This window comes from Puma concolor, chromosome A1 (genome assembly GCF_028749965.1).
Source record: "Puma concolor isolate L17-30 chromosome A1, mPumCon1.1.hap2, whole genome shotgun sequence".
In the NCBI taxonomy this organism is placed as follows: domain Eukaryota; kingdom Metazoa; phylum Chordata; class Mammalia; order Carnivora; family Felidae; genus Puma; species Puma concolor.
The window spans coordinates 99,285,646-99,311,894 of NC_141667.1; the positions used below are offsets into that span (position 1 = coordinate 99,285,646).

General features: G+C 40.5%; 1 protein-coding gene across 7 annotated transcripts in view; it reads right to left on the reverse strand.

Annotated features, from left to right (window-relative positions):
- Positions 1-26,249, reverse strand: part of PDE8B (phosphodiesterase 8B) — a 269,542-nt gene that overhangs the window by 176,225 nt on the left and 67,068 nt on the right. For 2 of the 7 annotated variants that reach the window (XM_086698325.1, XM_086698319.1), the window contains exon 1: positions 14,831-14,854. The exons of the other annotated variants lie outside the window; for them this stretch is intronic. In XM_086698325.1, coding sequence (XP_086554451.1) covers positions 14,831-14,839 — 9 coding nt within the window. In that variant the 5' untranslated portion in view covers positions 14,840-14,854. Of the gene's footprint in view, positions 1-14,830; positions 14,855-26,249 lie in introns of those variants that run through there. 7 annotated transcript variants of the gene reach the window in all.

Sequence of the window (26,249 nt, forward strand, 5' to 3'; positions counted from 1 at the left end):
TATTTATGTTTATTTTTGGGAACGAGCGAGCGAGCGAGCGAGCGAGCAAGCACACATGAGCAGGGGAGGGGCAAGCAGAGGGAGACAGAGGATCCGAAGTGGGCTCCGCGCTGACAGCAGAGAGCTCAATGCAAGCTTCGAACTCATGCACTGTGAGATCATGACCTAAGCCAAAATCAGACGCTTACCTAACAGAGCCATCTGGGGCAACCCAAGACTCTGCATTTCTAACAGGCTTCCAGATGCTGCTGTTTCTAGGACCACACTGGGAGAGCGCATTCTCCAAGTCACAAGGACAGGATTGACACTGCTTCTTCCCAACAACACCCACCTGAATAACCTGCTCTAAACTCCAGTTTTCTGACCTTAAAGCAGCTGCTGTGAAAAATTAGACGACAATGTGTGAGAGGCATCTGGCACCTATTCGGCCTTCAAGAGACGGTGACTTTTATTGGTAGTAGCAAATACCTTTGGGAGCTGTCCATATGCCCACCTTCAGATGCTAAAAAATAAACTGTCCTGTGACTTTGTCACTACCTTCTTGTTTCATAGTTCAGCTTAAACCTGAAAGATTTCTCTCCATGCCTTACCTGCCCCGTCTACAAGTACCCCACCCCACAATCTCAACTGTCCACCACTGATCCAGGAATACGGAAATCCTACAGTCTCTCATATGCTGTCATTCTCCTTTACTTCCTGATATTGGTTGCCCATCACTCAAGGGACTCAAGAAGAGGCAAGACAAAAGCAGGGCTTGGCCATTTAAATGCAGTTATAGCGCATCTCCTTACATTTTATAGTGCCCTCTATTGGGAGTTTGGTCAATGTTCCCACAACGTCCTCACCTCAGGAATTCAATGCATAGTGATATTCCCCAGGGCTGATTTTATTCCTGAGCAAATGGGAGGGTTGAGCCTCCGCTCTACACTGGGAAGGGCACTGTTTGCAGGAGATTTTTCACTTCCTGTGTGACTCGGGAGCGCACCTAACTCCCGTCCGGCTGGTGAGGAAGCCAGGCTAAGAACCCCGACAGAGCTGCCCCCAGAGAAAGCCTGAAGCCTGCCAGCCCTGCTACACACCTCAGACCGGAGCTGGATCTCTGGCTGGCCCTTCCTTCTGCCAGAGGAGTTCTCTGCATGGTCCAGTGGAGAGAACTCTCCTGGTCCCACATTTGGATGTGCAGCCAAGGTTTAACATCAAGAGCCATCAACAATCTCTACCTTCTGTGCCCATGCCTCCTGGGGACCTCACCATGCAGGGTGACTAATTAGGATTGAGATTCAGAAGCTCCAGGACCCTTCGTCCAAAGACCATCATCATGTCCGCCCATCTCTTAGCAGGTGCTAGCACCAGTGCAAAGAACACAGAGTAGAGGCAGGGGTGAAGATTTAAGAGGGAACAGGGGAGGAAGTGAGACTCAGCACGAAGAGCAACGAAGGTGTTTAATAGTCAGTGGTAGTCACTCTCCTTTAGCCAAATCATCCTATCCCTATTGCCCAGCCTCCCTTCCACTGGTTTTGTATTTTCTTAACCTGGTAAACAAGGACAATCACTAAGCCAATTTGGCATGCAAACACACTGTTCCATAAGGACATCTCTTCAAGGAATCTGCTCACTGTTATGTGTTTCAGGAAACATTCTAATCTCAAACTAAACAACTTCCCAATCCACCTGTAGACAATCCATTTACTCACTAAAGGCACTGCCCTCGCCTGAACTCTTCCTTCTGACTGCTCTTGTAAGCAATCTCTTTGTCTCACGTCATTTGTTTCAACATCAAACAAGAAACCCTTTGAAAGTTGGGATGTGGCCCCACTTGTCTGGGGATTGGATCACTATGATGACTGATGAGGCCTGGTAAGAAACCTGATTACCATCTTGGTTAGGATCAAGAACGGGGAACAATGCAAGTTAGAGAGGGATGAGACTCAGGGCAGTGGCTTCAAAGTTGGGCAGGCACAATGAGAGATGCTCCACCTGCATCCGCCTCCAGAAGAAACTCATTCCACCACCCCTGCTGACATCGGGCGGGGGGGGGGGGGGGGGGGGGGGGGATTATGCTTATGGCAGCACCCACCAGCTCACCACCAGCTCAGCTAAGGGAGGAACAGAGGGGAGGGAGCTGCAAACTCAAAACTGAGGCAATGCCCTCACTGCTATTCAATGCTATTTCAAACAACGGTGCTGAACCTCCATGAAGTGAGAATGATGGACAAGCACATTGGAATGCGAGAAAATGCACCAGATGGGCTTACAGGATATAGAATAAATCAAATACTATAATTAATTTTCAACAACACATGAGTATTTATATAGTGATGTTTTATTTTCTCATCAATATTTTGTAGTTATTATTAATGCTTACCAAACTTTCTTGTTCAGGAAGACTCTTTGGAGAGAAAACTAACAAAATGAGTACTACTAAGAGTACAAATGGCCCTTTCGAAATATGTGAGTGAATATTACACTCTCTTTACCAGCACATTAAAAGGCTTCTACATTGGAGACCGCGAAATGATTTGTTTACATGAAATTCATTCACTAAATACAATCTTCCAGCATTTGATATTTTATTAATAATCTTCTCGAGATGCCCAATAAATCATTCTAAGTTCAACATATTATGAATGCCTCGGATATAAAGAGAAACACATCCATACGCTTACCACATCCTATGAAAACATTACAGAGAGAGAAGCTTGAGCAAAGGCTGAGCTCTTCATTAAAGAATGGCTCAACGTTTGGAATAAAGACCTTGCAGATGACTTTGACAAGGTTTTCAAAACTCAACACTATATAGTATTTATAATTTGTCAAGTGTAATTCTCCAGACACAGAGATCAACAGATCCAAGAAATAATAAGCCCTATGCTTTCCCGTAGAGGGCCAAAGGCAAGGTCTCACAAACTTGAAAAACTATGAGAGGAAGAGAGATCGTTCATTCTCATTTATGGTCTATAAAGTCACAGCCAACAACAAATTAATAAATACCAAACCATTGTGCCAAGAGAAATACAGGGCTAGGTTCCTACAAGCCTCTCTTTACAACATTTTTGTCAACTGATCAATATATAACCTTATTTAATGTGTGTTTCTATGTAAAGACACCTTGTTTAGGGGCACCTGGATGGCTCAGTCAGCCCAACTCCTGATTTCAGCTCAGGTCACAATCCCAGGGTCTTGGGATCAAGTCCCACATCTTGCTCCACACTGAGCGTGGAGCCTGCTTGGCATTCTCTTTCTCTCTCTCTCTCTCTCTCCCCCCACCCGCCCCCGCCTCTGCCCCTCTCCCCTGCATGTACTCTCTAAAAAAAGTTAGAAATTAAAAATGAATAAATAAAACACACTTCATTTAATATACTGTTGATTTATTAAGAGTGAACTCATGGCCACAAGCACTGTAACTCAAGCCTGAATAAAGCTTATCTAACATATTTCCTTCACAAGGCACGTCATAGCCTTCTTGCACTTAGGAACACAACACACGTGCACTTCAGCACTATGCTTGAGGGCTATTTTAAATAGCGAAATCACCAATCAAAAGCACAAAAACGTGAAAATCGTGACGCTAAATAGACTGAGAAAAGGACGTTTGTTCATAGTGTGAGAGCTGAAACAAGAAGGCAGAGCATCACCTTGTTAAGCCGATGAGGACATACACGCTGGGTGATTTGAAGTTTTCGCTGCTCGGCCCGTGTCCACAAATGACCACAAAAGCACTGTATTGATTTTGGGGTTACAAATACATTTTAGGGAATAGGCAAAATCTCAAGTACACAGATAATGAGGACTGACTGTGCTCTCTTCCACCTCAGGGACAACACTGCTATGCGGCAGGACGCCCCTCCAAGGCCCACCCCACCAGGCAAGGGTGAGGTCCCCTTATTTCCTGAGCAGCCTGGTCAAAGCCGAGTTTGAGCTGAGCTCTCCAAAAGGCCTCAGGAGCAGGGCAACCCTGACTCCACTTTCACAGGATGTACTCTGACCTGCTCCCTAGAAAAGAAGGAAAAAAAAGCCGACTCCCTATCTATACATCTTTATCAAGGACAATGTGAATTATCTCAGAAGCGCTTACAGTTTAAACTTCAGCCCATTTTCCCTGCAGGATATTTAATCTTGAGAGAAGTGCATTTTTATCAAGCATTTTGCCTTTTCTAATTAAATTCTGGGAGAACACTCAATAGAGTTGTTCTCCTTACATATCCCTAGCACAAACAAATAAGAGGCGACCCGAGATGGTAGAGAGCCCAGAGAAGGAAGGCATCTCTTCCAAGAGCCACTTGACTAAATCAGATCATGAGATTTTCAAGAGAGCTATCATTCTGGATAGAAAAGACAGTGATACTTTATGGGTAAAATTTTTTAAAAACTCAAAAATAGCCTTATAGTGTTTTTTTTTTAAAAAAACCTGTAAGATTAGAACAATTAAAAATACAATTAAAAAACTGGAAGAAGAGCTGTAAATATATTAAAGACACTGGTGAATTAAGTTACTATGGTTAAACAAAACAAACCCCTCTGCCCTGAGCTGTCAGCAAATGAGTAAAGGCAACATTTTCATATATAGCTTTCATCAGTAGATAAAGGCTAACCTGACAGATCATCCATCTAGAAAGAATACCTTCTGTGGGTATTCAAGTCCAGCCTGTATTTATTGGGCCAACACAACCACTATTATGATGTCTCGGTTTCTGGGCCAGCTGATGCTCAATAGGCATCACCCCGGCCAGCCCACAGGAGGACCACAAGCTACTGCCAGCCTGAGGAATCCACTGCCAGAGTGACAGGGAACAGGGCTAGGGGCCCCCACCCAAGGCATCTTGTAAGAACACTATCAGCTGGTCACTAAAAAAGGAGTAAGTTGACAAAAATCTGCAAAACCTGAAGATCTAACGACCTGCATCAACAGCCAGGTGAGGCCCAGGAGAAGGATGCACTTCGATGTCAAAGAATGTCCCTGGTAACAAACTACAGTAAGAGTACTTAAAGGTCTGATTTGATTTCCTTTTAATGGAGCCCCTGGACAATTCTGGACAAAATGGCTTATAGTTGGTTCACCTGGGTAGAGTTGTTTCACCTATTGAACAAGAGTCGATCTACCACTGTATCTTACTATTAACAACAACATAATTGGGGCGCCTAGGTGGCTCAGTCAGTTGAGTGTCCAACTTCAGGTCAGGTCATGATCTCGCAGTTCGAGAATTTGAGCCCCACATTGGGCTCTGTGTTGACAGCTCGGAGCCTGGAGCCTGTTCAGGATTCTGTGTGTCCTTCTCTCTCCACCCCTCCCCAGCTCATGCTCTCTCTCAAAAATAAATACACATTAAAAAATTTTTTCTTTTAAAGAAGAACATAATTGTATCCTGTAAAAATGATTTTAAGGGTCTTGATTCCTTTCAAAATAAATGTAGATTTGATCATTACAAACAGTAATAGGACATTATGATAAACCTGGACATGTCCTTCCAGTTGAATATTTCCAATTACTATTACTCCCTGGCACTCAACTCTGTTCCCCGTAAATATCCCCCTACCTGCCTTTATTCTACTACTCTGAACAGGCCTCCATTCCCCAAAATTCTAGAATAATCAAACTCTCTAGTTAGCTTGGGATATTGACACTGGTTCATACCCGATATAATTAATAAGCACTCACTTTCACTCTCAAAACTGTCCCCACTGTAAGAAAAAATATGTAATAACAAATGCTGCCAAAATGTGGAGATTCTGTAACCCTCATACACTTATTTGTATAAAAACTTATACAGCTGCTTTGCAAAAACAGTCTGGAAGTTCCTCAGAAGGTTAAGCTTAGAAGTAAGCAATTCAAGGGCGCCTGGGTGGCTCAGTCGGTTAAGCATCTGACTTTGGCTCAGGTCATGATCTCACAGTCGGTGGATTCGAGCCCTGCTTTGGGCTCTGTGCTGACAGCTCAGAGCCTGGAGCTTGCTTCAAATTCTGTGTCTCCTCCTCTCTCTGCCCCTCCCATGCTCATGCTCTGTCTCTCTGTGTCTCTCAGTAACAAATATATGTTAAAACATTTTTTTTAAAAAGAACTAAGCAATTCACTCAGCAAGTCACCCAGGAATTCCATTTCTAGGTATACACGCAACAGAAATTAAAATACATGAATATATAAGCTTGTGCATGAATGTTCATAAAATTTTTCATAACAGCTAAAAAGTAGAAACAATCCAAACTCCATCAACCGATGAAGGGATAAATTACATGGTATATCCATAAAATGGAATATAACAGTCATATAAAGGAATAAAGTATCGAGATACACTGCAACATATATGCACCTTGAGAACATTATGGTAAGTGAAAGAAGCCAGTCACAAAAGGCCACATACTGTATGAGTCCATGTATATGAAGTATCCAGAACAGGAAAATTTATACAGACAGCAAGATTTCTGTTTCTCTGGGGCTGGGAGGTGGTGGTGAGAGGGAACATGGTGGTGATGGCTAATCCATATAAAATTGATGATAGTGATGGTTGCACAACTCTGGAAATTTACTAAACGCCACTGAATTGTACACATTAAAGGAGTGAATTGTATGGTAGGTAAATTAAATCTCAAAAAAGCTGCTATAAAAAGTAATAATGAAAGAGTCAAATAATAACTCCCATCAGGAAATTAGTTATGTAGTCACTCTACACAGCACCAAATACCAGGTAATTATAGGGGACTTGGAAACCTTTAGCAATGACCTGGTAAAACCCACTCAACTTCAATAAGCCATGTGAATAAACTAATTATGGTATTTTCAAATCATCCTATTTTGATGGGTGGGGGAGTGGAGCGGGATGATGAGTTCCTGTAATTTAGTCTTTCCATGCAAAAGAACCAAATTTGTTTTCTATGAAAAATTACTTACCAGAATATTCAACAGCATTGCAGAGACCCTGTATCAAAGCTGTTAGTACTAAAGAGTAAAAACCTTTATTCACTTAAATACGATCCAAGAAACAAAGGTTTTTATTTATAAATATGTTCCACTGAGACATAAGACTATATTAGCCCACTGCAAAATCAGCATTTGAATAAAATTTCACATTGCTCTTAACTCACTATATACAAAACATTTCCTATTCCCTGGACCAAAATGTATTCTGCCCTCAACTCTGAGGGCTTGTCTCCCTATTCTACTTGCCACTGATCACTCGGAAATTCCCTTTGATGGCCTCTGTATGATCCAGTGATCATTTTGCTTTGTTTTCTCCATTTTGATTCTATTTTGGTGAAAATTTCTAACACTGTCCACCAAACCCATGTGTTATAGTCCGTTCAATTGATTTCTATGAAGTGACAACCATACCCATTTCAATTAGTCTCCAGGACAGCCATTAAAAATTACTATTATACCAAAAATAAAACGAGTGAAGTCTTCTGTTGAGGATATTCTATCAAATGACAAGTGAAATAAAAAATGGATGACTACTAATCCTTGTGAAATCAGGTGAGAGTGTCTGAGTGGATAGAGAGGGTACCTAACTTCTAAACAAAGAAGGTCCTTAAATCCTGTGATTCAACAAACAAATTTTGGCAAAGAAATCAAGGGCCTCCTTCAAGTCCACCTGGTCTCCTCTCAAGGACCGGTCCTGACAGGGACAGGATAGAATAAGTGTAGTAAAGATCAAAGTAGAAAACCAGAGGGCACAACTCAGTTCTTATATGGAGTAATAAAAAGTAATACAAGGTGCCAAATTAAACGTAATAAAAGAAGTGTATTTTGTGCACAAATACTGGATACAAACACACATCATACGTACCTGCTAATAAGGTATAAAGTATAGAAATCAATTTTTGTGTAAGGGGTATGTAAGCAGCCTTGTTACTTTCTACTCTTCTATAATCATGTGTTTTAAAAATGAACACCAGCATGATGCCTCCAGCATAGATGAGTTCTTCAATATTTCAGTAGGGGTACAAAGTGACAGGCATACCTATTTTCCTCTGTCAGCTCAATTTTTGAAAAGTAATAGTGATTATGCTTAATAACCACATAGGGGGGATTATGGAGAAGCACATCAATGACCATTTTAATTCTAAAGAAACATGTTAAGAAACAGGCTCCACTGTTTCCCTTCACCTCCATGAGCACTTTGCTGTGTCTGTCCTCCTATTTCTTTTCTTTTTCTGCCTTTTTTGCCTTTTTCTCACCAGATGTTTTCACTAGTCCCACTCCCATTTCCACATACAGGATTTCTTCATCTTAATCCATCACGATATAGACATGAAGTATGCTCTTATGATTCATAAAGTGGGTAAAGGTGCATTTCCTGCTAGTATTTTTAATGCATAAAGTATTCTGATAAAAAATGTTTTTCATGTATGAAAAATGCAGCCCAGCTTATTTTATCCTGAGCAAAGATGCAGAGAGGAAAAATGGAAAACACGAGAGTGTCAGTAAGCTGCAGAGGAACGCCCTCAAAAGGAACACAGGAATAAAAATTATTTCACTGTGAACACAAGATACTTCTCTGAATCCCTGCAGGGAAAATCCCCTTTGCTGCTGAAGGCAAAGTCAGGGAAAACTTCTAAAAGCTAGGTGCAAGGCACAGCCAAACATCTGGATTCAGAAGGACAGCAAGACAGTATTTGTTCCTCTTGCATATCCTTGGAAAGGGCATCCCTAGGATCTCTCGTGTATCTACTAGCATGTTACAGATCTAGCTGTGTAGAACACACCCACTGGCCAACAACCGGGGCAGCTCCCATGAAACAGAAAGTGTATATGACAATGAAGAAACAAAATGGCATGTAAATTATGGATAGAGCCTAATGTCTACCAACTGATGAATGGATAAAGAAGATGTGGTTTATATATACAATTGAATACTACTGGGCAATGAGAAAGAATGAAATCATGCCATTTGCAGCAATGTGGATGGAAATGGAGGGCACTATGCTAAGTAAAATAAGTCAGTCAGAGAAAGACAGATATCATGTTTTCACTCATATGTGGATCTTGAGAAACTTAACACAAGACCATGGGGGGAGGGAAAGAGAAAAAATTAGTTTTAAACAGCGAGGGAGGCAAACCATCAAGAGACTCTTAAATACAGAGAACAAAATGAAGGTTGATGGGTGGAGAGTAGAGGGGAAAATGGGTGATGGGCATTGAGGACGGCACTTATTGGAATAAGCAGTGGGTGTTTTAAGTAAGCAATGAACCACGAGAATCTACCCCAAAAACTAAGAGCACACATTAAACAGTTTATGTTAGCCAATTTCACAACAAATTATATTTTTAAAAATGGCATAACTGAGAACAAAACACAGAGAAATAAGTGTGGTTCCCAGAGTCTTGCCCAACTGTTATCAGTCACTTAATTTCATGTTAGTTCCCAATACATCTAGATCTACGTTAAAGAGACATGTTTTACAACCACATCATGTCCAGCTCTCAAAAGGCCTTGGGCTTATACCAATGTGCTAAGGGATTAGAGCTCCTTCATAGCGTCTTTCCTCCTCTTCATGGAGATGACACTCCTCATCACAACATCTGTATGTATCGTACGGTGAGGTCCCTTCATGGGGACTACAGGCTGTGTTTATTACCTCCAAGGGAGAATTCTAACAGAATAGCTTCTAATTTTTTTAAGCCATTATACTTTTTCTAAACTTTTAAAGATGCCAGGCCGTTTTTATTTTCGGACATTTAAAAGCAACAGAATACAACTATCTTGTATACAGTCTTAATCAGTGGTCTTTCCACAATCCCACAGAATTAGAGGGTGGTCTTGATCAGTATCTCCTAATGTATTTCTCCATCTACAACAGTCATGGTCTTATTTTCTCATCACTTTTCTGATAAAGAAACAGGGTACTTTGGGAAAATGGGCCAACAATTTATTAAGAAGTAAGCCTTAGTGGAAATCATCAATAAAATGCCTGAAGATACACTTTTTATTATAAAATTAATTAGTATTCAAATTGTATGAAACTGGTGTCTATGGATGTACTTAATATTTCCTAATTTATCAAGTCATTAAATTGTACATACAATTTTTCCAGAAGCATTTACATGTATGGTGGCTAATTTTTAAATGTTACTTTTTAAAATGCCCCTTCCAGGAAGAAGCCTCTTCCTTTCCAAACCAGACTATAAACTGCTGAGCTGATGTCTAAGAAACACCTTTAATTCAGCAAGATCTTCTATTTCTACTGCCATATTAAAGTTTTTCAAAATAATCTTGAATGACCAAATTAGCTGGTCCTTTACATTTCATTAGTACAATTAGATGTAAATGACAGCTTTATACACATACTCACTTTTCCACACATAACAGGTGTTAAATGGCCACAAGCTGAAATAAGGGTCACTACACCACAGAGAATGACCTAGAGAGGACTTGCCAGGATAGGGGTATGCACTGCCACCACTATTAGCTCATCTCCCACCTCCAGCCTATTTGAGAGAAGGCTGGAGATTTGCTGGCTGAATGAAGAATAATTTTTAAACAGTTGTTGGCTTGGTAGGAAATGCACTGGAGCCTCCCCACACTGCCTTCTTTTTAGAGCATGAAGGGGAGAGAACATTCTCCCTCCAAGGAGAGCAGCAGCAAAAGAACTCCCTTAAGACAGGGGAGGTGCAGAAAGGAATCTGGCACCTCCCTTCCACCAGAATTATTGCTGAGCTGCAAAAGGAAATGCACAGGCTCCATATGCTATCACCAGAAAAGCTGTGGAGAGGCAGGGTCCTATATGATAGAGACGAGGGCTGCCTAGAGCTGTACTCAATGGAAGAGGGCAAGAGGATAGTGGGAGAAGGCTACACTTCCAGAGTTTTGTGGGGCAACGATGTGTTATCTGTCCTGTGGGGCAAGTGGACAATGGGTACCTTGAAGGGAACGTATCCAAGAAGGCTACCTGCCCCTGGAGCACGGTGGTGCCAGCAGAAAGATGCTGGAGCTGTATCCCTAGGAGTAGGATCCAAGAGAGAAGGGCATGATAAAAGGTCAGCTGGAGAGTACATTCCCCAAGGCAAAAAAAAAAAACAGGAAAAGGTGTGGGGGGGGGGGCGGGGGATGAACAGAGGTTAAGATAAAAAAACCCACCAGTATTTATTCCAATATATTTTGAAGTCCTATGACTATATGCATATTATAGTATTCTATAGTCTTGATTCATTGACTCATTTTTGGGATGGACTTACTTTGGAATGATAATATTTATCACTGCTCATATTCTCAGGTCCAAAATTAATTTTGTTTGACATTACTATATTCACTTCAGCTTTCTTTTGATTACTATTAGCATTGTGTATCTTTTTCTATCATTTGACTTCTAACCTTTCTGTGTCTTTATATTTAAGGTGGGTGACTGGTTGACAGCATACAGTTTTCTATATTCTCTTCTTTTATCCAATCTGATAATCTCTGCCTTTTGAGGTTTTTAGACCACTTACATTTAATATAATTATTGATATGGTTAGGTTTACATGTATCAACTTACTCTTTTTCACTTATCTCCTCTGCCCTTGGTTGTCATTTTCCTTCTTTTTCTGCCTTCTTTTGCATTTACCAGATATTTTAAAACTATTTAATGAATTTTATTTTCTGTGTTGTTTTATTAGGTGTATCTTTCTTGGAGGAGGGGGTTGTTTTAACTTAGCATATTCTATGTTCACTATCATTCAGTTCACTTTCACTATTCTGGCAACTGGAAAAACGCCTCCAGTCAACTTGAGGTTCAATAATTTGTTGCAGAATAAATTAATAACACAGCTAAGCAAAGTCCAATTAAACAAAATGCTCAACACATGGAATATTCTTGGGGTGCCTGGGTGGCTCAGTCATTGAATGTCTGACTCTTGAATCTGTCTCGGGTCATGATCTTACAGTTCATGGGATCAAGCCCTGCATAGGGCTCTGCACTAAGAAAACAGAGTCTGCTTGAGATTCTCTCTCTGCCTTTCTCCCACTCTCTCTCAAAACAAATAAATATACTTAAAAAAAATGGAATATTCTTGCTAACCAAATTTCTAATCAAATGAGGGTTGTTGAGAAAACTATATGCTGGTGTTTTTTGTTTGATTTTTTTTTCTAAAATGTGATAGTTGGCACTCAGGCCTTACAAATTTGCTGTACTGGAAATAATTTTGCAGTACCTTATTCTCATCATTCTTAACATCAGTGATACTCACGTGTGAACACAGGGATGGAAGAGAAGATACAGAATGGAATATATCTGTACAGAGCTCATGATATACCCTAGAAGTTAAATATTTCGTTTCTATTTGTTTGAAAAAAACTGTAACATGTTATGTTTTCTCTGTAATCTGACCTTGTCCATAATACAAAGAAGGGGAAAAATTCTTCTAGTTGCTGAAGACTAAAGGAGGATATTTTCTGCATGGTTCAACAGAGTAAAAGCAAAAAGTCATTTCTATGCCAGACTCACAGAAACTACTATAGAATTTTAAAACTGAAATTAAATCAAATGAGATTACAATAAAAATAATAATGTACTAGTAAACGTTGAATGCCTAATAAAATTGCCTACACATTTAAATGTAGTCAGAACATGATAAACAGACCAAATAGTGCATTAGAGCAGCTCCCAGCTCCCACAAGGGTTACACTTCTTTTGTGGTACATAAAAATATGACCCTATCATTGCTTTCACATGTTATTTCCAGTTCACAATCCTCTAGGGCAAAAACTATCCTGAAGATGTGAAAATAAATTTGTTACTGTAAATAATAATTAAATAACGATAAATGTCAAATAATTGTAAATAAACATTCCTAAAGAGATAAAGGATAGTTACGAATTTAAATTACACCTTGTCTGAAGCAAAGCTTTTAAATAATGATTAATAACAAATACGGATCACATTTTAAATCTGTAAATCCTTGTTATAAAAAGAAACCTCTATAAACTGAAAAAGTTCAAGTAATCAGCTGAACTAACATTTTCTCTGTAAGCCACAGCAATGATAAACATCCATTAGCCAGTGAGTATTCTCATGCAACTTCTAGAAGATGGCATAAAGGGTTACCAAACAGGGTCCTTGAACGTTGGTTTCTTTGGAGTTTATTTCACCCTCATGATTGACTCTGTTAATGGGACTATACGCAGTACGTGCACTATAATATTTACAATCAACATTGGGCCTGTGATGTGTATGTGAAGGGGTGTATATGTGCATATGTACATACATACATATATACACGTAATATACAGGAGTATAGTCCTTCACTTGCGAATGGGAATATAGAAATCCACTAAACTCCTGATCAAACATATGTCAGGTAGCAAGCCAATCTATACTATAAACACCCATATCACCTACTCCTTCCCAGCATAGTAAGGCAAAAGAATAAAGTAAATGCCCAAATTATAAATCAGTAAGGAGGTCTAGAAAACATGGGGCAGCTGAGGCTTAAAAGGCTTTGTTATCTGTGATACACAGTATAATGGGGATAATACTTGGCCTCCCAAGAAAGCCAAGAAGGCAGAAGATGTGCACGACCACATGCATGGATGTGCACACAGGTATGCGTTCTGCACAGAGGTGCTACATCTCTCAGCTTACTGTGAAAGGCCCTATGGATGGAAGTCCCACCATCCCACTGGATCTGAAGAACTGAAACATTATCAATCCGTACAGGCTGGAAAACGCTGGTCCACTGCCACCTGCTGCATGTCAAGGTTGGGGAATTAAGACCTTCCTCAATCACCAATGGAACAGGTACAGTTTCGCCCCTAGCAAGGACTGCCAGATCCTCTATCCCCTCCCATCATGACATTGCCTGAGAGGTTCCACAGCCTCAATGTGTTGGTGCTGAGGGCATACAACCTAGGAACAGGCAAAGAAAACCTACAACCTCTAAAAGGGACCTGGTCCCTGGAGGTGGGGGGATACAAACTAAAATGAGACCTCACCAACAAAAGAGACAAAAACAAACAAACAAACAAACAAAGATAAATTAATGGACACAGATATGCAAATCCTGAAGGTGATCTAATTAGGACAGAAAAAATATCTTCTGAAATGACAAAGATTTGGGAAAAAATTTTTTAACCCCATAACCTACCTGAAGGAGAACAAAATAAGTGGTCTGGAACAGGACTTAGTAAACTTTTTGTAAAGATCAAGTTAGTAAATATTTTTGACTTTGTGGGCCATATCTTCTGTTGAAACTGCCCAACTTTGCCACTGTGGCATGAAAGAAGCCATAGATAATACATATATAAAATGTGCTTGGCTGTGTTCCAATAAAACTTTATTTATAGAAACAGGCAGCAGCATGGATTTGGCAAGCAATATCAAGCCTGTAGATCCCTGGTCTAGAAGGTCAAATAAAAAAAATCTATCCCAACACAGAAGAAAAGAAAAGAAAAGAAATAGATCTAGAATATTTAAAATGCAAAATCAGTAACTCTAGAGGGAAAAAAAGGTCCAGATGAAAAACACATTAACTGAAGAACAAACACAAGAAAACTTTCCTTAGAGATCCTTAAACCTTCTGGGGGCCTGGGGGGGCTCAGAGCCCCACCTCAGGCTTGTTGCTGTCAGCACAGAGCCCACTTTGGATTCTCTGTTCCTCTCTCTCTCTCTGTTCTCTCCCATTTGCATGGTCTCTCTCTCAAAAATAAACATTAAAAAAAAAAAGCATTGAACCTTCAGGCTTAACCAGGCATACCCTGCTGAAATATCTGAAATACCAGAATAAAGTTAAAACTTTATTAAAAAAGGAAAGGTTACCTAGAAAAGAGAGAAAATTAGTGTCAGATTTTTCATGAACATCAACACTGAAAGCTATCAAATGGAGGAACAATTTTTAACAAAGTGATGATACAAGAAACTGTACCTGTTCCATTGATGGTCTGTCTCTATACTAACATTAACCTGTAAGAAACAGAAAACCAATTTCATACATGATGGCAAAAACAGCTATAAAACCCAGAAGGAAAACAGATAAATATTTTTAATTACATATTTTTATATTAATATTGAAACTTAAATTAATATATAAAATTCTGATCCAAAAATCAACAAGGTTTTTAGAGTAATTGGAAGCAATTTTTTTAAAGTTCATATGAAAGAATATATTAGAATTGATAAGAAAATTTTGTAAAATAAAGAAGAAATAAAATGACAAATGTTCTTCACCAAATACAGTATTATAAAACCATTACATTTTAAACATTATGTCATTGGCAAGGAAATACACAAATGCATTAGCAGAATAAAACTGAGAATCTAAAAATAGATCCAAATGTATGCTGAAACACACTAAGTGATGAAAAATGGAAATGAAGGAATTTTTCAAAAATGGTAGTGGCTATAATAATTAACTATCTGAAAGGAAACAAAAATTATGTGAGATAAAATATACAGAGTTCAAGTGGATTCCAACTATTTTTTAATTGTAAGAAACTCAGCAGAATGTGTTATAACCTCAGCATTAGAGAGTCTTTCTCAAGCAAGTCACAAAATACTAAACCAGAAAGAAAACAACAGACATTTAACTTTAATAACTTTATGGCAAAGACATCAAGTCAAATGACAAACAGTAACTGAGGAAAAATTTTGCCAGACAGATGAAACAGTAGGCCCAAAACTCTTTCACAACGGAGAGGAAAGGGGTGCCTGGGTGGCTCAGTTGGTTGAGCTTCCAACTTCGGCTCAGGTCATGAAATCACCGTCTTTGAGTGTGAGCCCCATGTCTGACTCTGTGCTGACAGCTTGGAGCCTGGAGCCTGCTTTGGATTCTGTCTCCCTCTCTCTCTGACCCTCCCCAGTTCATGCTCTGTCTCTCTCTGTCTCAGAAACAAACATTAAAAAAAAAAAAAAAAAAAAAAAAAAAAAACGGAGAGGAGGAAGACAGGTATTCCAACAGAAAAAATATACAGGGGATGAATAAGAAATCCAGAGATAAAGGGGCGCCTGGGTGGCGCAGTCGGTTAAGCGCCCGACTTCAGCCAGGTCACGATCTCACGGTCCGTGAGTTCGAGCCCCGCGTCGGGCTCTGGGCTGATGGCTCAGAGCCTGGAGCCTGTTTCCGATTCTGTGTCTCCCTCTCTCTCTGCCCCTCCCCCGTTCATGCTCTGTCTCTCTCTGTCCCAAAAATAAGTAAATGTTGAAAAAAAAAATTTTTATAAAAAAAAAGAAATCCAGAGATAAGGAAATGCTAGTGGATAATACATAAGATACTTATTTGCTCTCTTGTTTATAGCACTAAAAAACTGGCAACAACTTAAACATTCATGTGATGAAACTAGCAAATGAATTATGGCAAATTTATATGATGAATATAGAATATTATATATTATTAAAAAGAATGAGTTGGATCCATATGTATTGAAAATAGAGGGACTTTCAGGTATCAAGATTTTAGCATTTTTGCAATTCCTCAAAAAACTCCACAAGGTACCAAGTGAGAGAGTGTGCGTGTGCATGTGTGTGTGCATATTATATAATCATGACTAAAAGGTTGGGATAATCAAACATATACATCCACTGTGAACACTGGTTACTCTGGAAGAAGGGGAAACAGAATGTTGACTTTTACTTTGCACACATTTATGTTGTTTGTTTTGCTGCAAAAAGTATTAACTGCTTTTGTAACTTGAAAAAAAATTCAACAAAGCAAATTTTAAAAAATCAGGAGCTTCTGGTTTCCCAGGAGATAATGACAGCTGACTAAGTGACAGTTGAATCTCTCCCAAAACCATAGAGATCAACCAAGAGAACAAGTGAAATCACCCATAACTCATGTCTAGAGCCAAGGCTCAAAAAACAATTGGCAGGGCCTGGCACAAAACGAAAATGAGGGGCCCCAGCCAGGGCAGAGATATCAATCTCCCCTCCCCAGGGGCCTATCACTGCCAACAAGCCCGGACTGGCAACCTGCCAGGAATTCCAACTTCTGTGCTAGGATACACTGTGCACCTGGATCAGTGGGAGATAAAAGGCCCCCCTCTGAGTCACCTGCTGAATGCACTGTGACAGTGACAAACGGGGACAAGGACAGCCGCTGCTTTGCCCTGATCCCAACCCCTCCTGCACACACTTCTCTGGTGGGTCTGGAGGCATGGACAGAGCACAGGCCTCACTGGGCCACCCCAGCCAGAGAGAGGCAGTGATCACAGACTAGGGGCAAGAACAGGTGGCTGACCCGATCCAGGAGAGGTAGAGAGCGAAAGAGGAGGTAGAACCCAAGCAGGAGGCTCTAGGGCCCTGATACATGTCCAGTGTGCCATCAAATTTCACTTACAAAACACAAACCTAAAGATTAAATTATTAAGAATTTCAAGACAGTGATGATAGAGCGTTCAGCTCCAAGTGTGAGGCCCTTCTGAGAACTGGGCCCTGTCGAAGCGCGTGGTAGCTTGCCCAGGAAACCAGCCTGCCTAGAGCATAGCCAGGGATGGAGCACGCTAGAAATTTCAATAAATGCACAGGGAGGTAACAAACATCTGAGATGATCAGAAACCTCGCTAGAGAAGAGGGTCAGGTGGTAGGCTGGGATGGCAGAAGAGACCAAAATCGCCTCCAGAAAGAGCTTCCCACCCTGAATGTAGAAACACTGAAAACAAGCCTGATGATTCTACTTCCAGGAAGACAGGAAGCTGGAGGGTCACAGCCCCCCGATGCCTGATGGCTAAGGGAAAAAAAGAAGGACACAATCGAAATTAAGGGCCCTTTGGAAAGAAAAGCGATTCACAAAATCCTAACACACATCAACCCTCCTTTTCTCTCCCCAATAGGCCCTATTTATGAAAGAAGCTACACCTCCCTGTACACAAACTAAGAAACCTAGTGGGCTCTCACCTCTGCTGGCAGAGAATCACCAGTGACTGCTAGACTAGCTAGGAAAACAGAAGACATTTCAAGATGAACAGAAAATGGCAGACACGAAAGAAATCAGTCAACCTTGAAGGACTAATAGTGAGAAAAAGAAAATTAATTCCAATTAGGCTTCTTTTCATTTCAAGTCACAATGAATGTTCCAACCATTATTCAACTGTATTTCAGAAGTAGCATCCTGGTAGAAAAGAAAAACAAAGAACCCAAAAAACAAAGACTGGAAGATCAGCCCCTTTCTGAGAAAGGCAGAAGGAAACGAAGTGGGTGCGTCATTCCACACCTGGCGTTGAGGGTTTGGGGTAACAATACAATGACTGCAAAAAAGAGGCGGTGAAAAAAACCATTAGAGATGGAAATCTTGAAAGACAGCACCAACCTATCATTCTACAGGGCAATGATTTCAATTTTTTTTTAGCACCTCAATTTTCTACACCAAAAAGCATTTATTCAAATAGTTCACGGAGATTTTTCCTACCTACTTATGAGACTGTTTTTCACTGTGGTTCTTTTCTAAGCACAATTCCTATCTACTTTAAAATTAAGAGATTCAAAATGTCCAAGGTATCTCTCAATTTCTGAAGAGTTAACACTTAAAAAGTTCTTTGGAGGAGTCCCAGTGTATGTAATCCAGTTGCTAAGCAACAGCAATCTTTTGGAACGGTGACCCAAACGGATCTGAAAGGTATATGCAAAATTTTCCAAGTGAAGATACAATCATAAAGATCATTCTCTTTATTGATTCCACACAATTTCCAATGCCTTATTTCTATTTAGTAACCTTTTAGGCCCCATTAATGAGGACAAAATGAAAGCACACTTCATATCGATAGTAACAGAAACACCTAAAATATAAAATACTCCAACGTCCTTTTAGTCCATTCTACAATCATACTAAATCCATCCACTTAGGAGTTATTTATGTATGAACTAAGAGAGAAAACACTTTATTACTGTATCGTGCATTTGTGACCAATGATATCACCGAAGATTGCCTTTCTATAAGATTCGATTTCAAGTTTCACCTCAGGGCTGTACAACTAAAACTTCAGGTACAGGTTCCCCTTGGTGTCTGGAAGTGGAGCATTTCTATAAAACCTTTAGTAAGCAGCAATGGCATAAAGAAGCAATTACCACTCATTTCTACTGAAAAAAATTTTAACATCTCCAGACTTCAAAAATACCCTCTCTTGGGCTTTTCTGATACCTTACGACACATCTTGCTAGCAGATGCACAAAAGAAATCACAAAAAACATAGATGCTCACAGACGCAGTTCAAAGCCATGGCGGCTGGATGCTGAGATGCTGACTGTAGTTCCCAGGAAGGAGCTTGGTGGCACCTCTCTCACAGCTCAAGGTGCGCCCTGCCTCTCTAAGGGCTGGCTGCAAAACAAACACTGAATGCTATTTTTGCTTTTCACCTTGTTTCATGGAAGTGAAAATCCTTTTCGGATTTCTTTTGTTTGTCAAAACCAGGTACTAACATAGGTCTTTCATTAAAGTGAAGTGGCACACGGCAAACTTCTGAAAAAGAGGGGTACCTGCCTGTATCCTAAGCTTTTACTCCAAAACTTGTGTTCCAGTTTTCTAGGCTGCCTTTGGAGAACAATGTCAAATAAAGAATGGTGAAAGGTGGGGCACCTGGGTGGCGCAGTCGGTTAAGTGTCCGACTTCAGCCAGGTCACGATCTCGCGGTCCGTGAGTTCGAGCCCCGCGTCGGGCTCTGGGCTGATCGCTCAGAGCCTGGAGCCTGTTTCAGATTCTGTGTCTCCCTCTCTCTCTGCTCCTCACCCGTTCATGCTCTGTCTCTCTCTGTCCCAAAAAATAAATAAATGTTGAAAAAAAAAATTTAAAAAAAAAAAAAAAAAGAATGGTGAAAGGTAACAATATTCATTGTAAGTTGTTTTCATGCCCATGAAATTCCAAATGAATAAAATACCTACATGGGGCAATTTTCTATTTCTTTTTCTCTAAGGTTTCTCTAAGAAGCAGAATAAAAACGTTAATATTTTGAACAGCTTTTACCAATCATTTTGAAGGCCAATGCTTCAGAGATAGCAATTTGGGATCTAAGGATGTAAAGAGGGAAAACTGCTAAAAAAAAAAAAAAAAAAAAAAAAAGAATACACATTAAGAACACGAAAAGGGGGGCGCCTGGGTGGCGCAGTCGGTTAGGCGTCCGACTTCGGCCAGGTCACGATCTCGCAGTCCGGGAGTTCGAGCCCCGCGTCGGGCTCTGGGCTGACGGCTCAGAGCCTGGAGCCTGTTTCCGATTCTGTGTCTCCCTCTCTCTCTGCCCCTCCCCCGTTCATGCTCTGTCTCTCTCTGTCCCAAAAATAAAAATAAAACGTTGAAAAAAATAAATAAATTAATTAATTAAAAAAAAAAAAAAAGAACACGAAAAGGCACTTCTTATAGTCAACTATTTTTCTCTGCAACCTCACACGCATTAACGATTATGTGTCTCCAGGTAAAGAACACATTTTCAAATACTACCTCAGTATTGCAATGACGTATCCTTTAAAATACATACCCAGGCAAAAAAAATAGTAAAATGAAAAAAAAAAATACATACCCGTTCAAACTAACATTGCAACATACTTGGAACATTGTTTTCTTCATAATTGTTGTGAGCCAATATATTCATATATGAAAATACAAACTGCCCTCCGAAGATTGCCTGATGTTGCCCAGAAACAAGTGGGATTGGCTTCTGCTCCTTGTACACTAATGTTCTTACTACTTTTTTACTGAGGTACATTTATAGGCAAGAAATCAGTTCTTTCACATAAATGGCATTTGCTCTCTGAAAATATAAGGCTTTACAATAGGATGTGATGTGATGGTGGAGAGACTAAACTGATAAAATACAAAGTGGAAAGGTTGAAATGGGAATTATCTACCCAAACTCGGTAACAGAAAAATTTATGGAAATATTGATCTCTTTTTTTCCAAAGCACCAGTTATCAACCATTCAAAAAACTTCTCGTACCTCGAAGGCTCTCTCTGCCAGTTGGAAAGTACAGGTAGCAATAACCTCCCTTCCAGAGTATCAACACCTTTCCACTCATTCCAAGAAGAGGAAATGGGCAGATACAAAAGTATCTTCCTAAACAAACACAATTAACAGGGCCACCAAACTTGCTGCATCCAAGTCAGAACAGGAACTTACTTGCACCTCTAATCATGGTACACTGGGAAAATTAGGACCAATTCCCAATGAGGACACGGAAAAATACCGAATAAGGTATCTTAAAGCATTCTCTCAAAGGCTTCAAAGAAGTATCAACATAGTGAGGAATTACCAGGTCAAATTCTAGATCAGAACCCAGTTGGGTAAATGTACTATCCAGGACTATTTCCTAATTTGAAAGAAAGAGTTGTGAAACTGAGCTCCTTGTTTTAAGAGTCAAAGGGGAAAAGGAATCTAAAGCCAAAGCTGGGGGCCACCACAGGTGGAGAGTGTGGGGAACCACCTGAGGGTTCATCTGTGGCTCTAAAGGGGAAAAGAGTGAGCTGAAGTGAACCAGTCATTGGGCACACTCAAAGCATGCTTGCACCAGCTAGGTCATCCAGGGAACCTGCAGCCTTGAGCTCAGATTAAGCCAGTTAGTGTAACCACCGAACCTTGGTGGAAGCAAAGAAAAAGATAACCAGGCACATGTGACAATATAAATGAAAACCAAAAGAAACAACAGAAAGAGAGCCAGCCTTCACATTCTCAGATTATCAGATGCAGACTATAACACAACTATACTTACAACATTCAAAGATACTGAAACCAAAAGCCTGAAATTTTCAGAAGAGAAGTGAAAATCGCATGTTGAAAAATGATTTGGTAGACTTGAAAAGAACCAAATAAAACTTCTAGAACTAAAAAGTAATAATCCAAATTAATAAATCAATGGAAAGATTTAACAGCAGATAAGCTACAGTTGAAATGAGAATTAGTAAACCTTAAGATATCAGAAAAACTATCCAGAATGTATCACACAAAGACAAAATGGAAGAGAGAGCAAGAAACACGTGATAGAGACGTGAGAAGGTCTAAGATGTATTTACTTGGAGTTTAAGGACAAGAGTCAGAAAATGAGGGAGAAGCATTGTGTGAAGCAGTCATAGCTGAGGATATTTTAGGACCCATAAAAGACACCCATCCATGGACTTAGAAGGACTAACAACTCCCAAGCAGTCTAAATTAGAAGAAATCCCCACCTACACACATTGCAGTGACACCGTGGAAAATCAAAGACCAAAAAAAAAAAAAAAAAATCTTAAGAGCAGCCAGAGGAAAAAATACAGATGACCTTCAAATGAATCACCCTCAGAATAGATACTTCTCAGCAGCAATGAGGGAAGCCAGAAGACCGTGGAGTGGTATCTTCAATGTGCTGAAAGAAAATAACCACCAAACTAAAATTCCATATGCAGTGAAAATATGCTTCAAGAATGACAGGGCAATAAGGATATTTTTAAACAAAAATAGAGTTTGCCAGAGAGGTCCCACACCAAAAGGAATAGGGGTGCTCTTCCGGCAGAAGAAAAATGGTCCCAGGAGGAAGGAATACAAGAAATAACAAACAAAAACGGACACACGGGGTCAACCCAAATAATGCTGACTGCAGAATGCAGTAATGTATCATGAGGTTTAACACGTACATGGAAACACATACAAGACAACAGAGGGTAAGTCAAAGGGAGATAAACCTGCTGTGTTCTTGGAGGCAGAGTGGTGCTGAGTCACTTTGGACTTTGGTAAGTTAGAGGTGCATTCTCTATTTTCTCCAGTGACCGAGAAGAAACACACTAGTGGGAGGGGGAAATCAAATGATTTAAAAAAAACAAACAAACCACACAACAAAAATGCAATCCATCTAAAAGAAGGCAAGAAAGGAGGGAAACAAAACAGATGGAACAAACAGAAAATCAAAAAAAAAAAGTGGTAGATTTAAACCCAAATATATCAGTGACTACATTAAAATATAAATAGAATAAAACATAGCTGGTATGGGATCAGAGCGCTTTAGAATTAATAGGCGCTTTAAAGCTATTCTGAATTCCAAATTTCACCTCTCTCTGCTGTTTAACCCTACTGCTGTTAGGATAACATCTAAATTCTAAATTCTTTAGCATGCCTCTTGTGAAGGGCTGACCACCTTTTCCACCTTGTTTTCCAGCCCTCTTGGTGCTCCCATAGCCACACTGGGCCAATACAGGACAGGGCAGCTATGGAAGGGGCTGTGAAATGTTCAGTAAAATCTCAAAGATGGGGCACTTGTGTAGCTCAGTGGGTTAAGCATCTCTTGATTTCAGCTCAAGTCATGATCCCAGGGTCATAGGATCAAACCCACATCTCTCTCTCTCTCTCTCTCTCTCTCTCTCTCCCCCTCTCCCTAGCTTGGGCTCTTTCTCTCTAAAATAAATTTAAAAAATTAAATCTAAAAGAACACAAACTTTAATGATATTGTATGTTTTGTGATTACGTTGGTAAATTAATTACCTGAAACACCCTGACGCTGGATAATTGACCTTGACCAGCTACTGCACAATTGTAATCACATCTGTTTCATTGATTTCTGTGTACTTTATACCAAACACAGGGCCTGACACATAGTAGGTACCTGACAGCTAACGAATGAATGAAGTACACTAATGTGCGATGCTGCCCAACTACTAATCCTCATTAGCCTACATTAACTTGCAAGTTATGTAAATCAGAGCTGATGGCCTGAAGATGCTAATACCAATATTCTCAACCTCCTCCATACATGATCACCATGACCATCACCATCCTAGCTAACCATCTACAGATCTCATTATGGGCAAGGCCCTGTTCCTAGGAACTTTTCACAGATTGCTGAATAGTCCTAACAATGCTCTAAGGTACTATTACTATTCCCATTTTATACATGAAGAAACCAGAGGCACAGGTAAGTTAAGAAAACTTGCTCAAGGTTACAGGACAAATAAACGGCAGAGCTGGGATATGAACCTGGGCAGTCTGACTCCAAAGTCCAAGCTCTTAGCTATTACTGCCAAAAAGCTTCCCCATTTATCAAACTGTCTTCAAGAACCCATAATGTGGCTGAAAGATGCTACTACAGATGGCTATTTAATAAAGAGTACCCGTATTATGTACTTTTATAACATGACCTAGAAGAACACATCTCATGATGTTCAGCTAAAATTCACTTGCAGAATCATGATACATCTCCAGTAGCCTTTCCTACCCTCTCTCTGCACCTGTGAAGAGAGAACTCAGTGATCCCAGAAATATGTCTTGCTCTCCAGAGTTGACAGCAAAGCCCCAGCACACCAGCGACCCAGGCTGAGAAGTCAGTACAAGATGACTATCAATCATCCGAAGCTACAAAGACAGTGAGAGACCTCCCCATAACCCAACCCAATCCAAGATGTTTAACCCCTCTATTTGTTAATTTGTAAAAGGTTACTTGCATAAACAAAGATAGGACATACCCACCTAAAGAGCCTAGCACAGAGCCTGATAAAGAGTAGCATGTACAATAAATATGAATTTCTTATTCCTCCTTCCAGTATGATGACATATCCACAGGTGCATGCTTGTCCCCTTAGATATTCGTCTTTTTGTGTTGTTTGTGCTTCTGTTGTTCTTTTTGAAACAGAGGCAACTGAGAAAAGCAGCACTAATTGTGTAACAGGGACGTGTGCACACAAGCCTGACCACCAGAAGGAACCTCTGCACACACCGTCTTACAGAAGGCCTGCACCCGCCTGTAATTGCTGTTTTTGTTTTCACAAACCTTCCTGCTTTGCAAAGAATCAAATCCAAGCCTCCAGATGCCTTAGCCAAATGATTTCTTCCGTGCTGGAAAACTTGCCCTAAAAACTTCATTCCCCTCATTCTTATCAGCGGCAGATCAAGAGCTGCTCAACAGCTCGCTTCAGGTGACCAAGAGCAAGCAGCCTTGACTGCTGAGAAGTCTGGATGCCACTAATGCCTTCCCCAATTCTCCTCACTCTGCATAGTAATTGCTACAAATGTGGCATGTTGCAGCCCACACGCTTCTGAGACATCCATTACTTCAGAAAATACTGTCAGGTAAATTAAGGACAAAGACAAAACTTTAGTTCTAAATTTTCCTGCTATCTCCTGGAGTGCCAGCATTTTATTTTAAGCTCCTTTTTGCCACTTGGTAGATATGACCATTACAGATCAGGGAATGCACCCCACCTCCCTGAGCCTACACATCCCTGCCTAAGGGTCAGAGGCCAGGCCAGGGTTCGACTTTGCCACTTACAAGCCATGTGGCCTTGCAACCCCTCAAATTCTCGGACTGAGAATTTCCTTACATCTCACCATAACCCAGCACAACGGTGATGAGTGAAGTGTTTATGGTGTACCTTTTGTAAACAGAGGGTAATTAAGTGTAGTTTTCCCTGTTATGAAAATATGGACCATTATACTTATTCGGATACAATTTATTAACTGCTAGCACCATCATTTGGAGAATTCTGCTTGTGCTGTTGAGTGTAAAAGGCTTTGCGGCCAGATCCTGGATCTAGCAACAAATGAATGTACTGGGAAGCCACATGCATTAGTCAGCCCAGGCTGCCTAACAAAAACCACAGATTGGGATCTCCAGAAACAGAAATTTGTCTTGCAGTTCTGGAGGCTGGAAAGTGCAAGGTCAAAGTGCCAGCATATTTGGTTTCTGATGAGAATCCTCCTGCTGGCTTGTGTGGGGCCTTCTCATTGTGTCCTAACACGGCCGACAGAAGAGTGAGCTCCCTGATGTCTCATAAGAAGACTAATCCTACCGGATCAGGACTCCGCTTTTACGGCCTCATTTAACCTTAATCACCTCCATAAAGGCCCCACCTTCAAGGCATGGTGGGGGGCGGGTAGGGTTTCAACACAGGAACTTTGGGAGGACATAATTTAGTCCACGGTATTATCTTTGGTGTGTCAATCTCCAGACATTTTCTGGCATAACTAGATCTCCCTTCCCCCCACAGATAAACGAGATTCTGCAAGTGCATCTCACATATTGTCTGTGTGGCCTGAACACAGTTTGTTTCATTGCAGTAGGTGCACGTGGAATCCTTTCTTGCAGCGATGATGTACACTGGGGTGAGGAAGGTCTTGTCACTCAGGGCCAATGACTGTGTTGTGGATAAGCAATAAATTGAAGCTATTAAATAAGTGAATTTAATTTGGGGTTTCCATGTACTTCTTGAAGATACAGAGCATACCACTCGATGTACAGCCGTGCTCAGTCCCTCGTTCGCCGTCCAGATAGGGAGCTCCTGGTTCCTCTGCACCTTGGCCAACCAACACTCACTGGGAACTGACCACAAGCCTGGTACTGTTCTAGGCTGTCGGGATCCAGTCGTGAGTAAAACAGGCAATGATCTCTGCCCTCATGAAGCTGGAAGT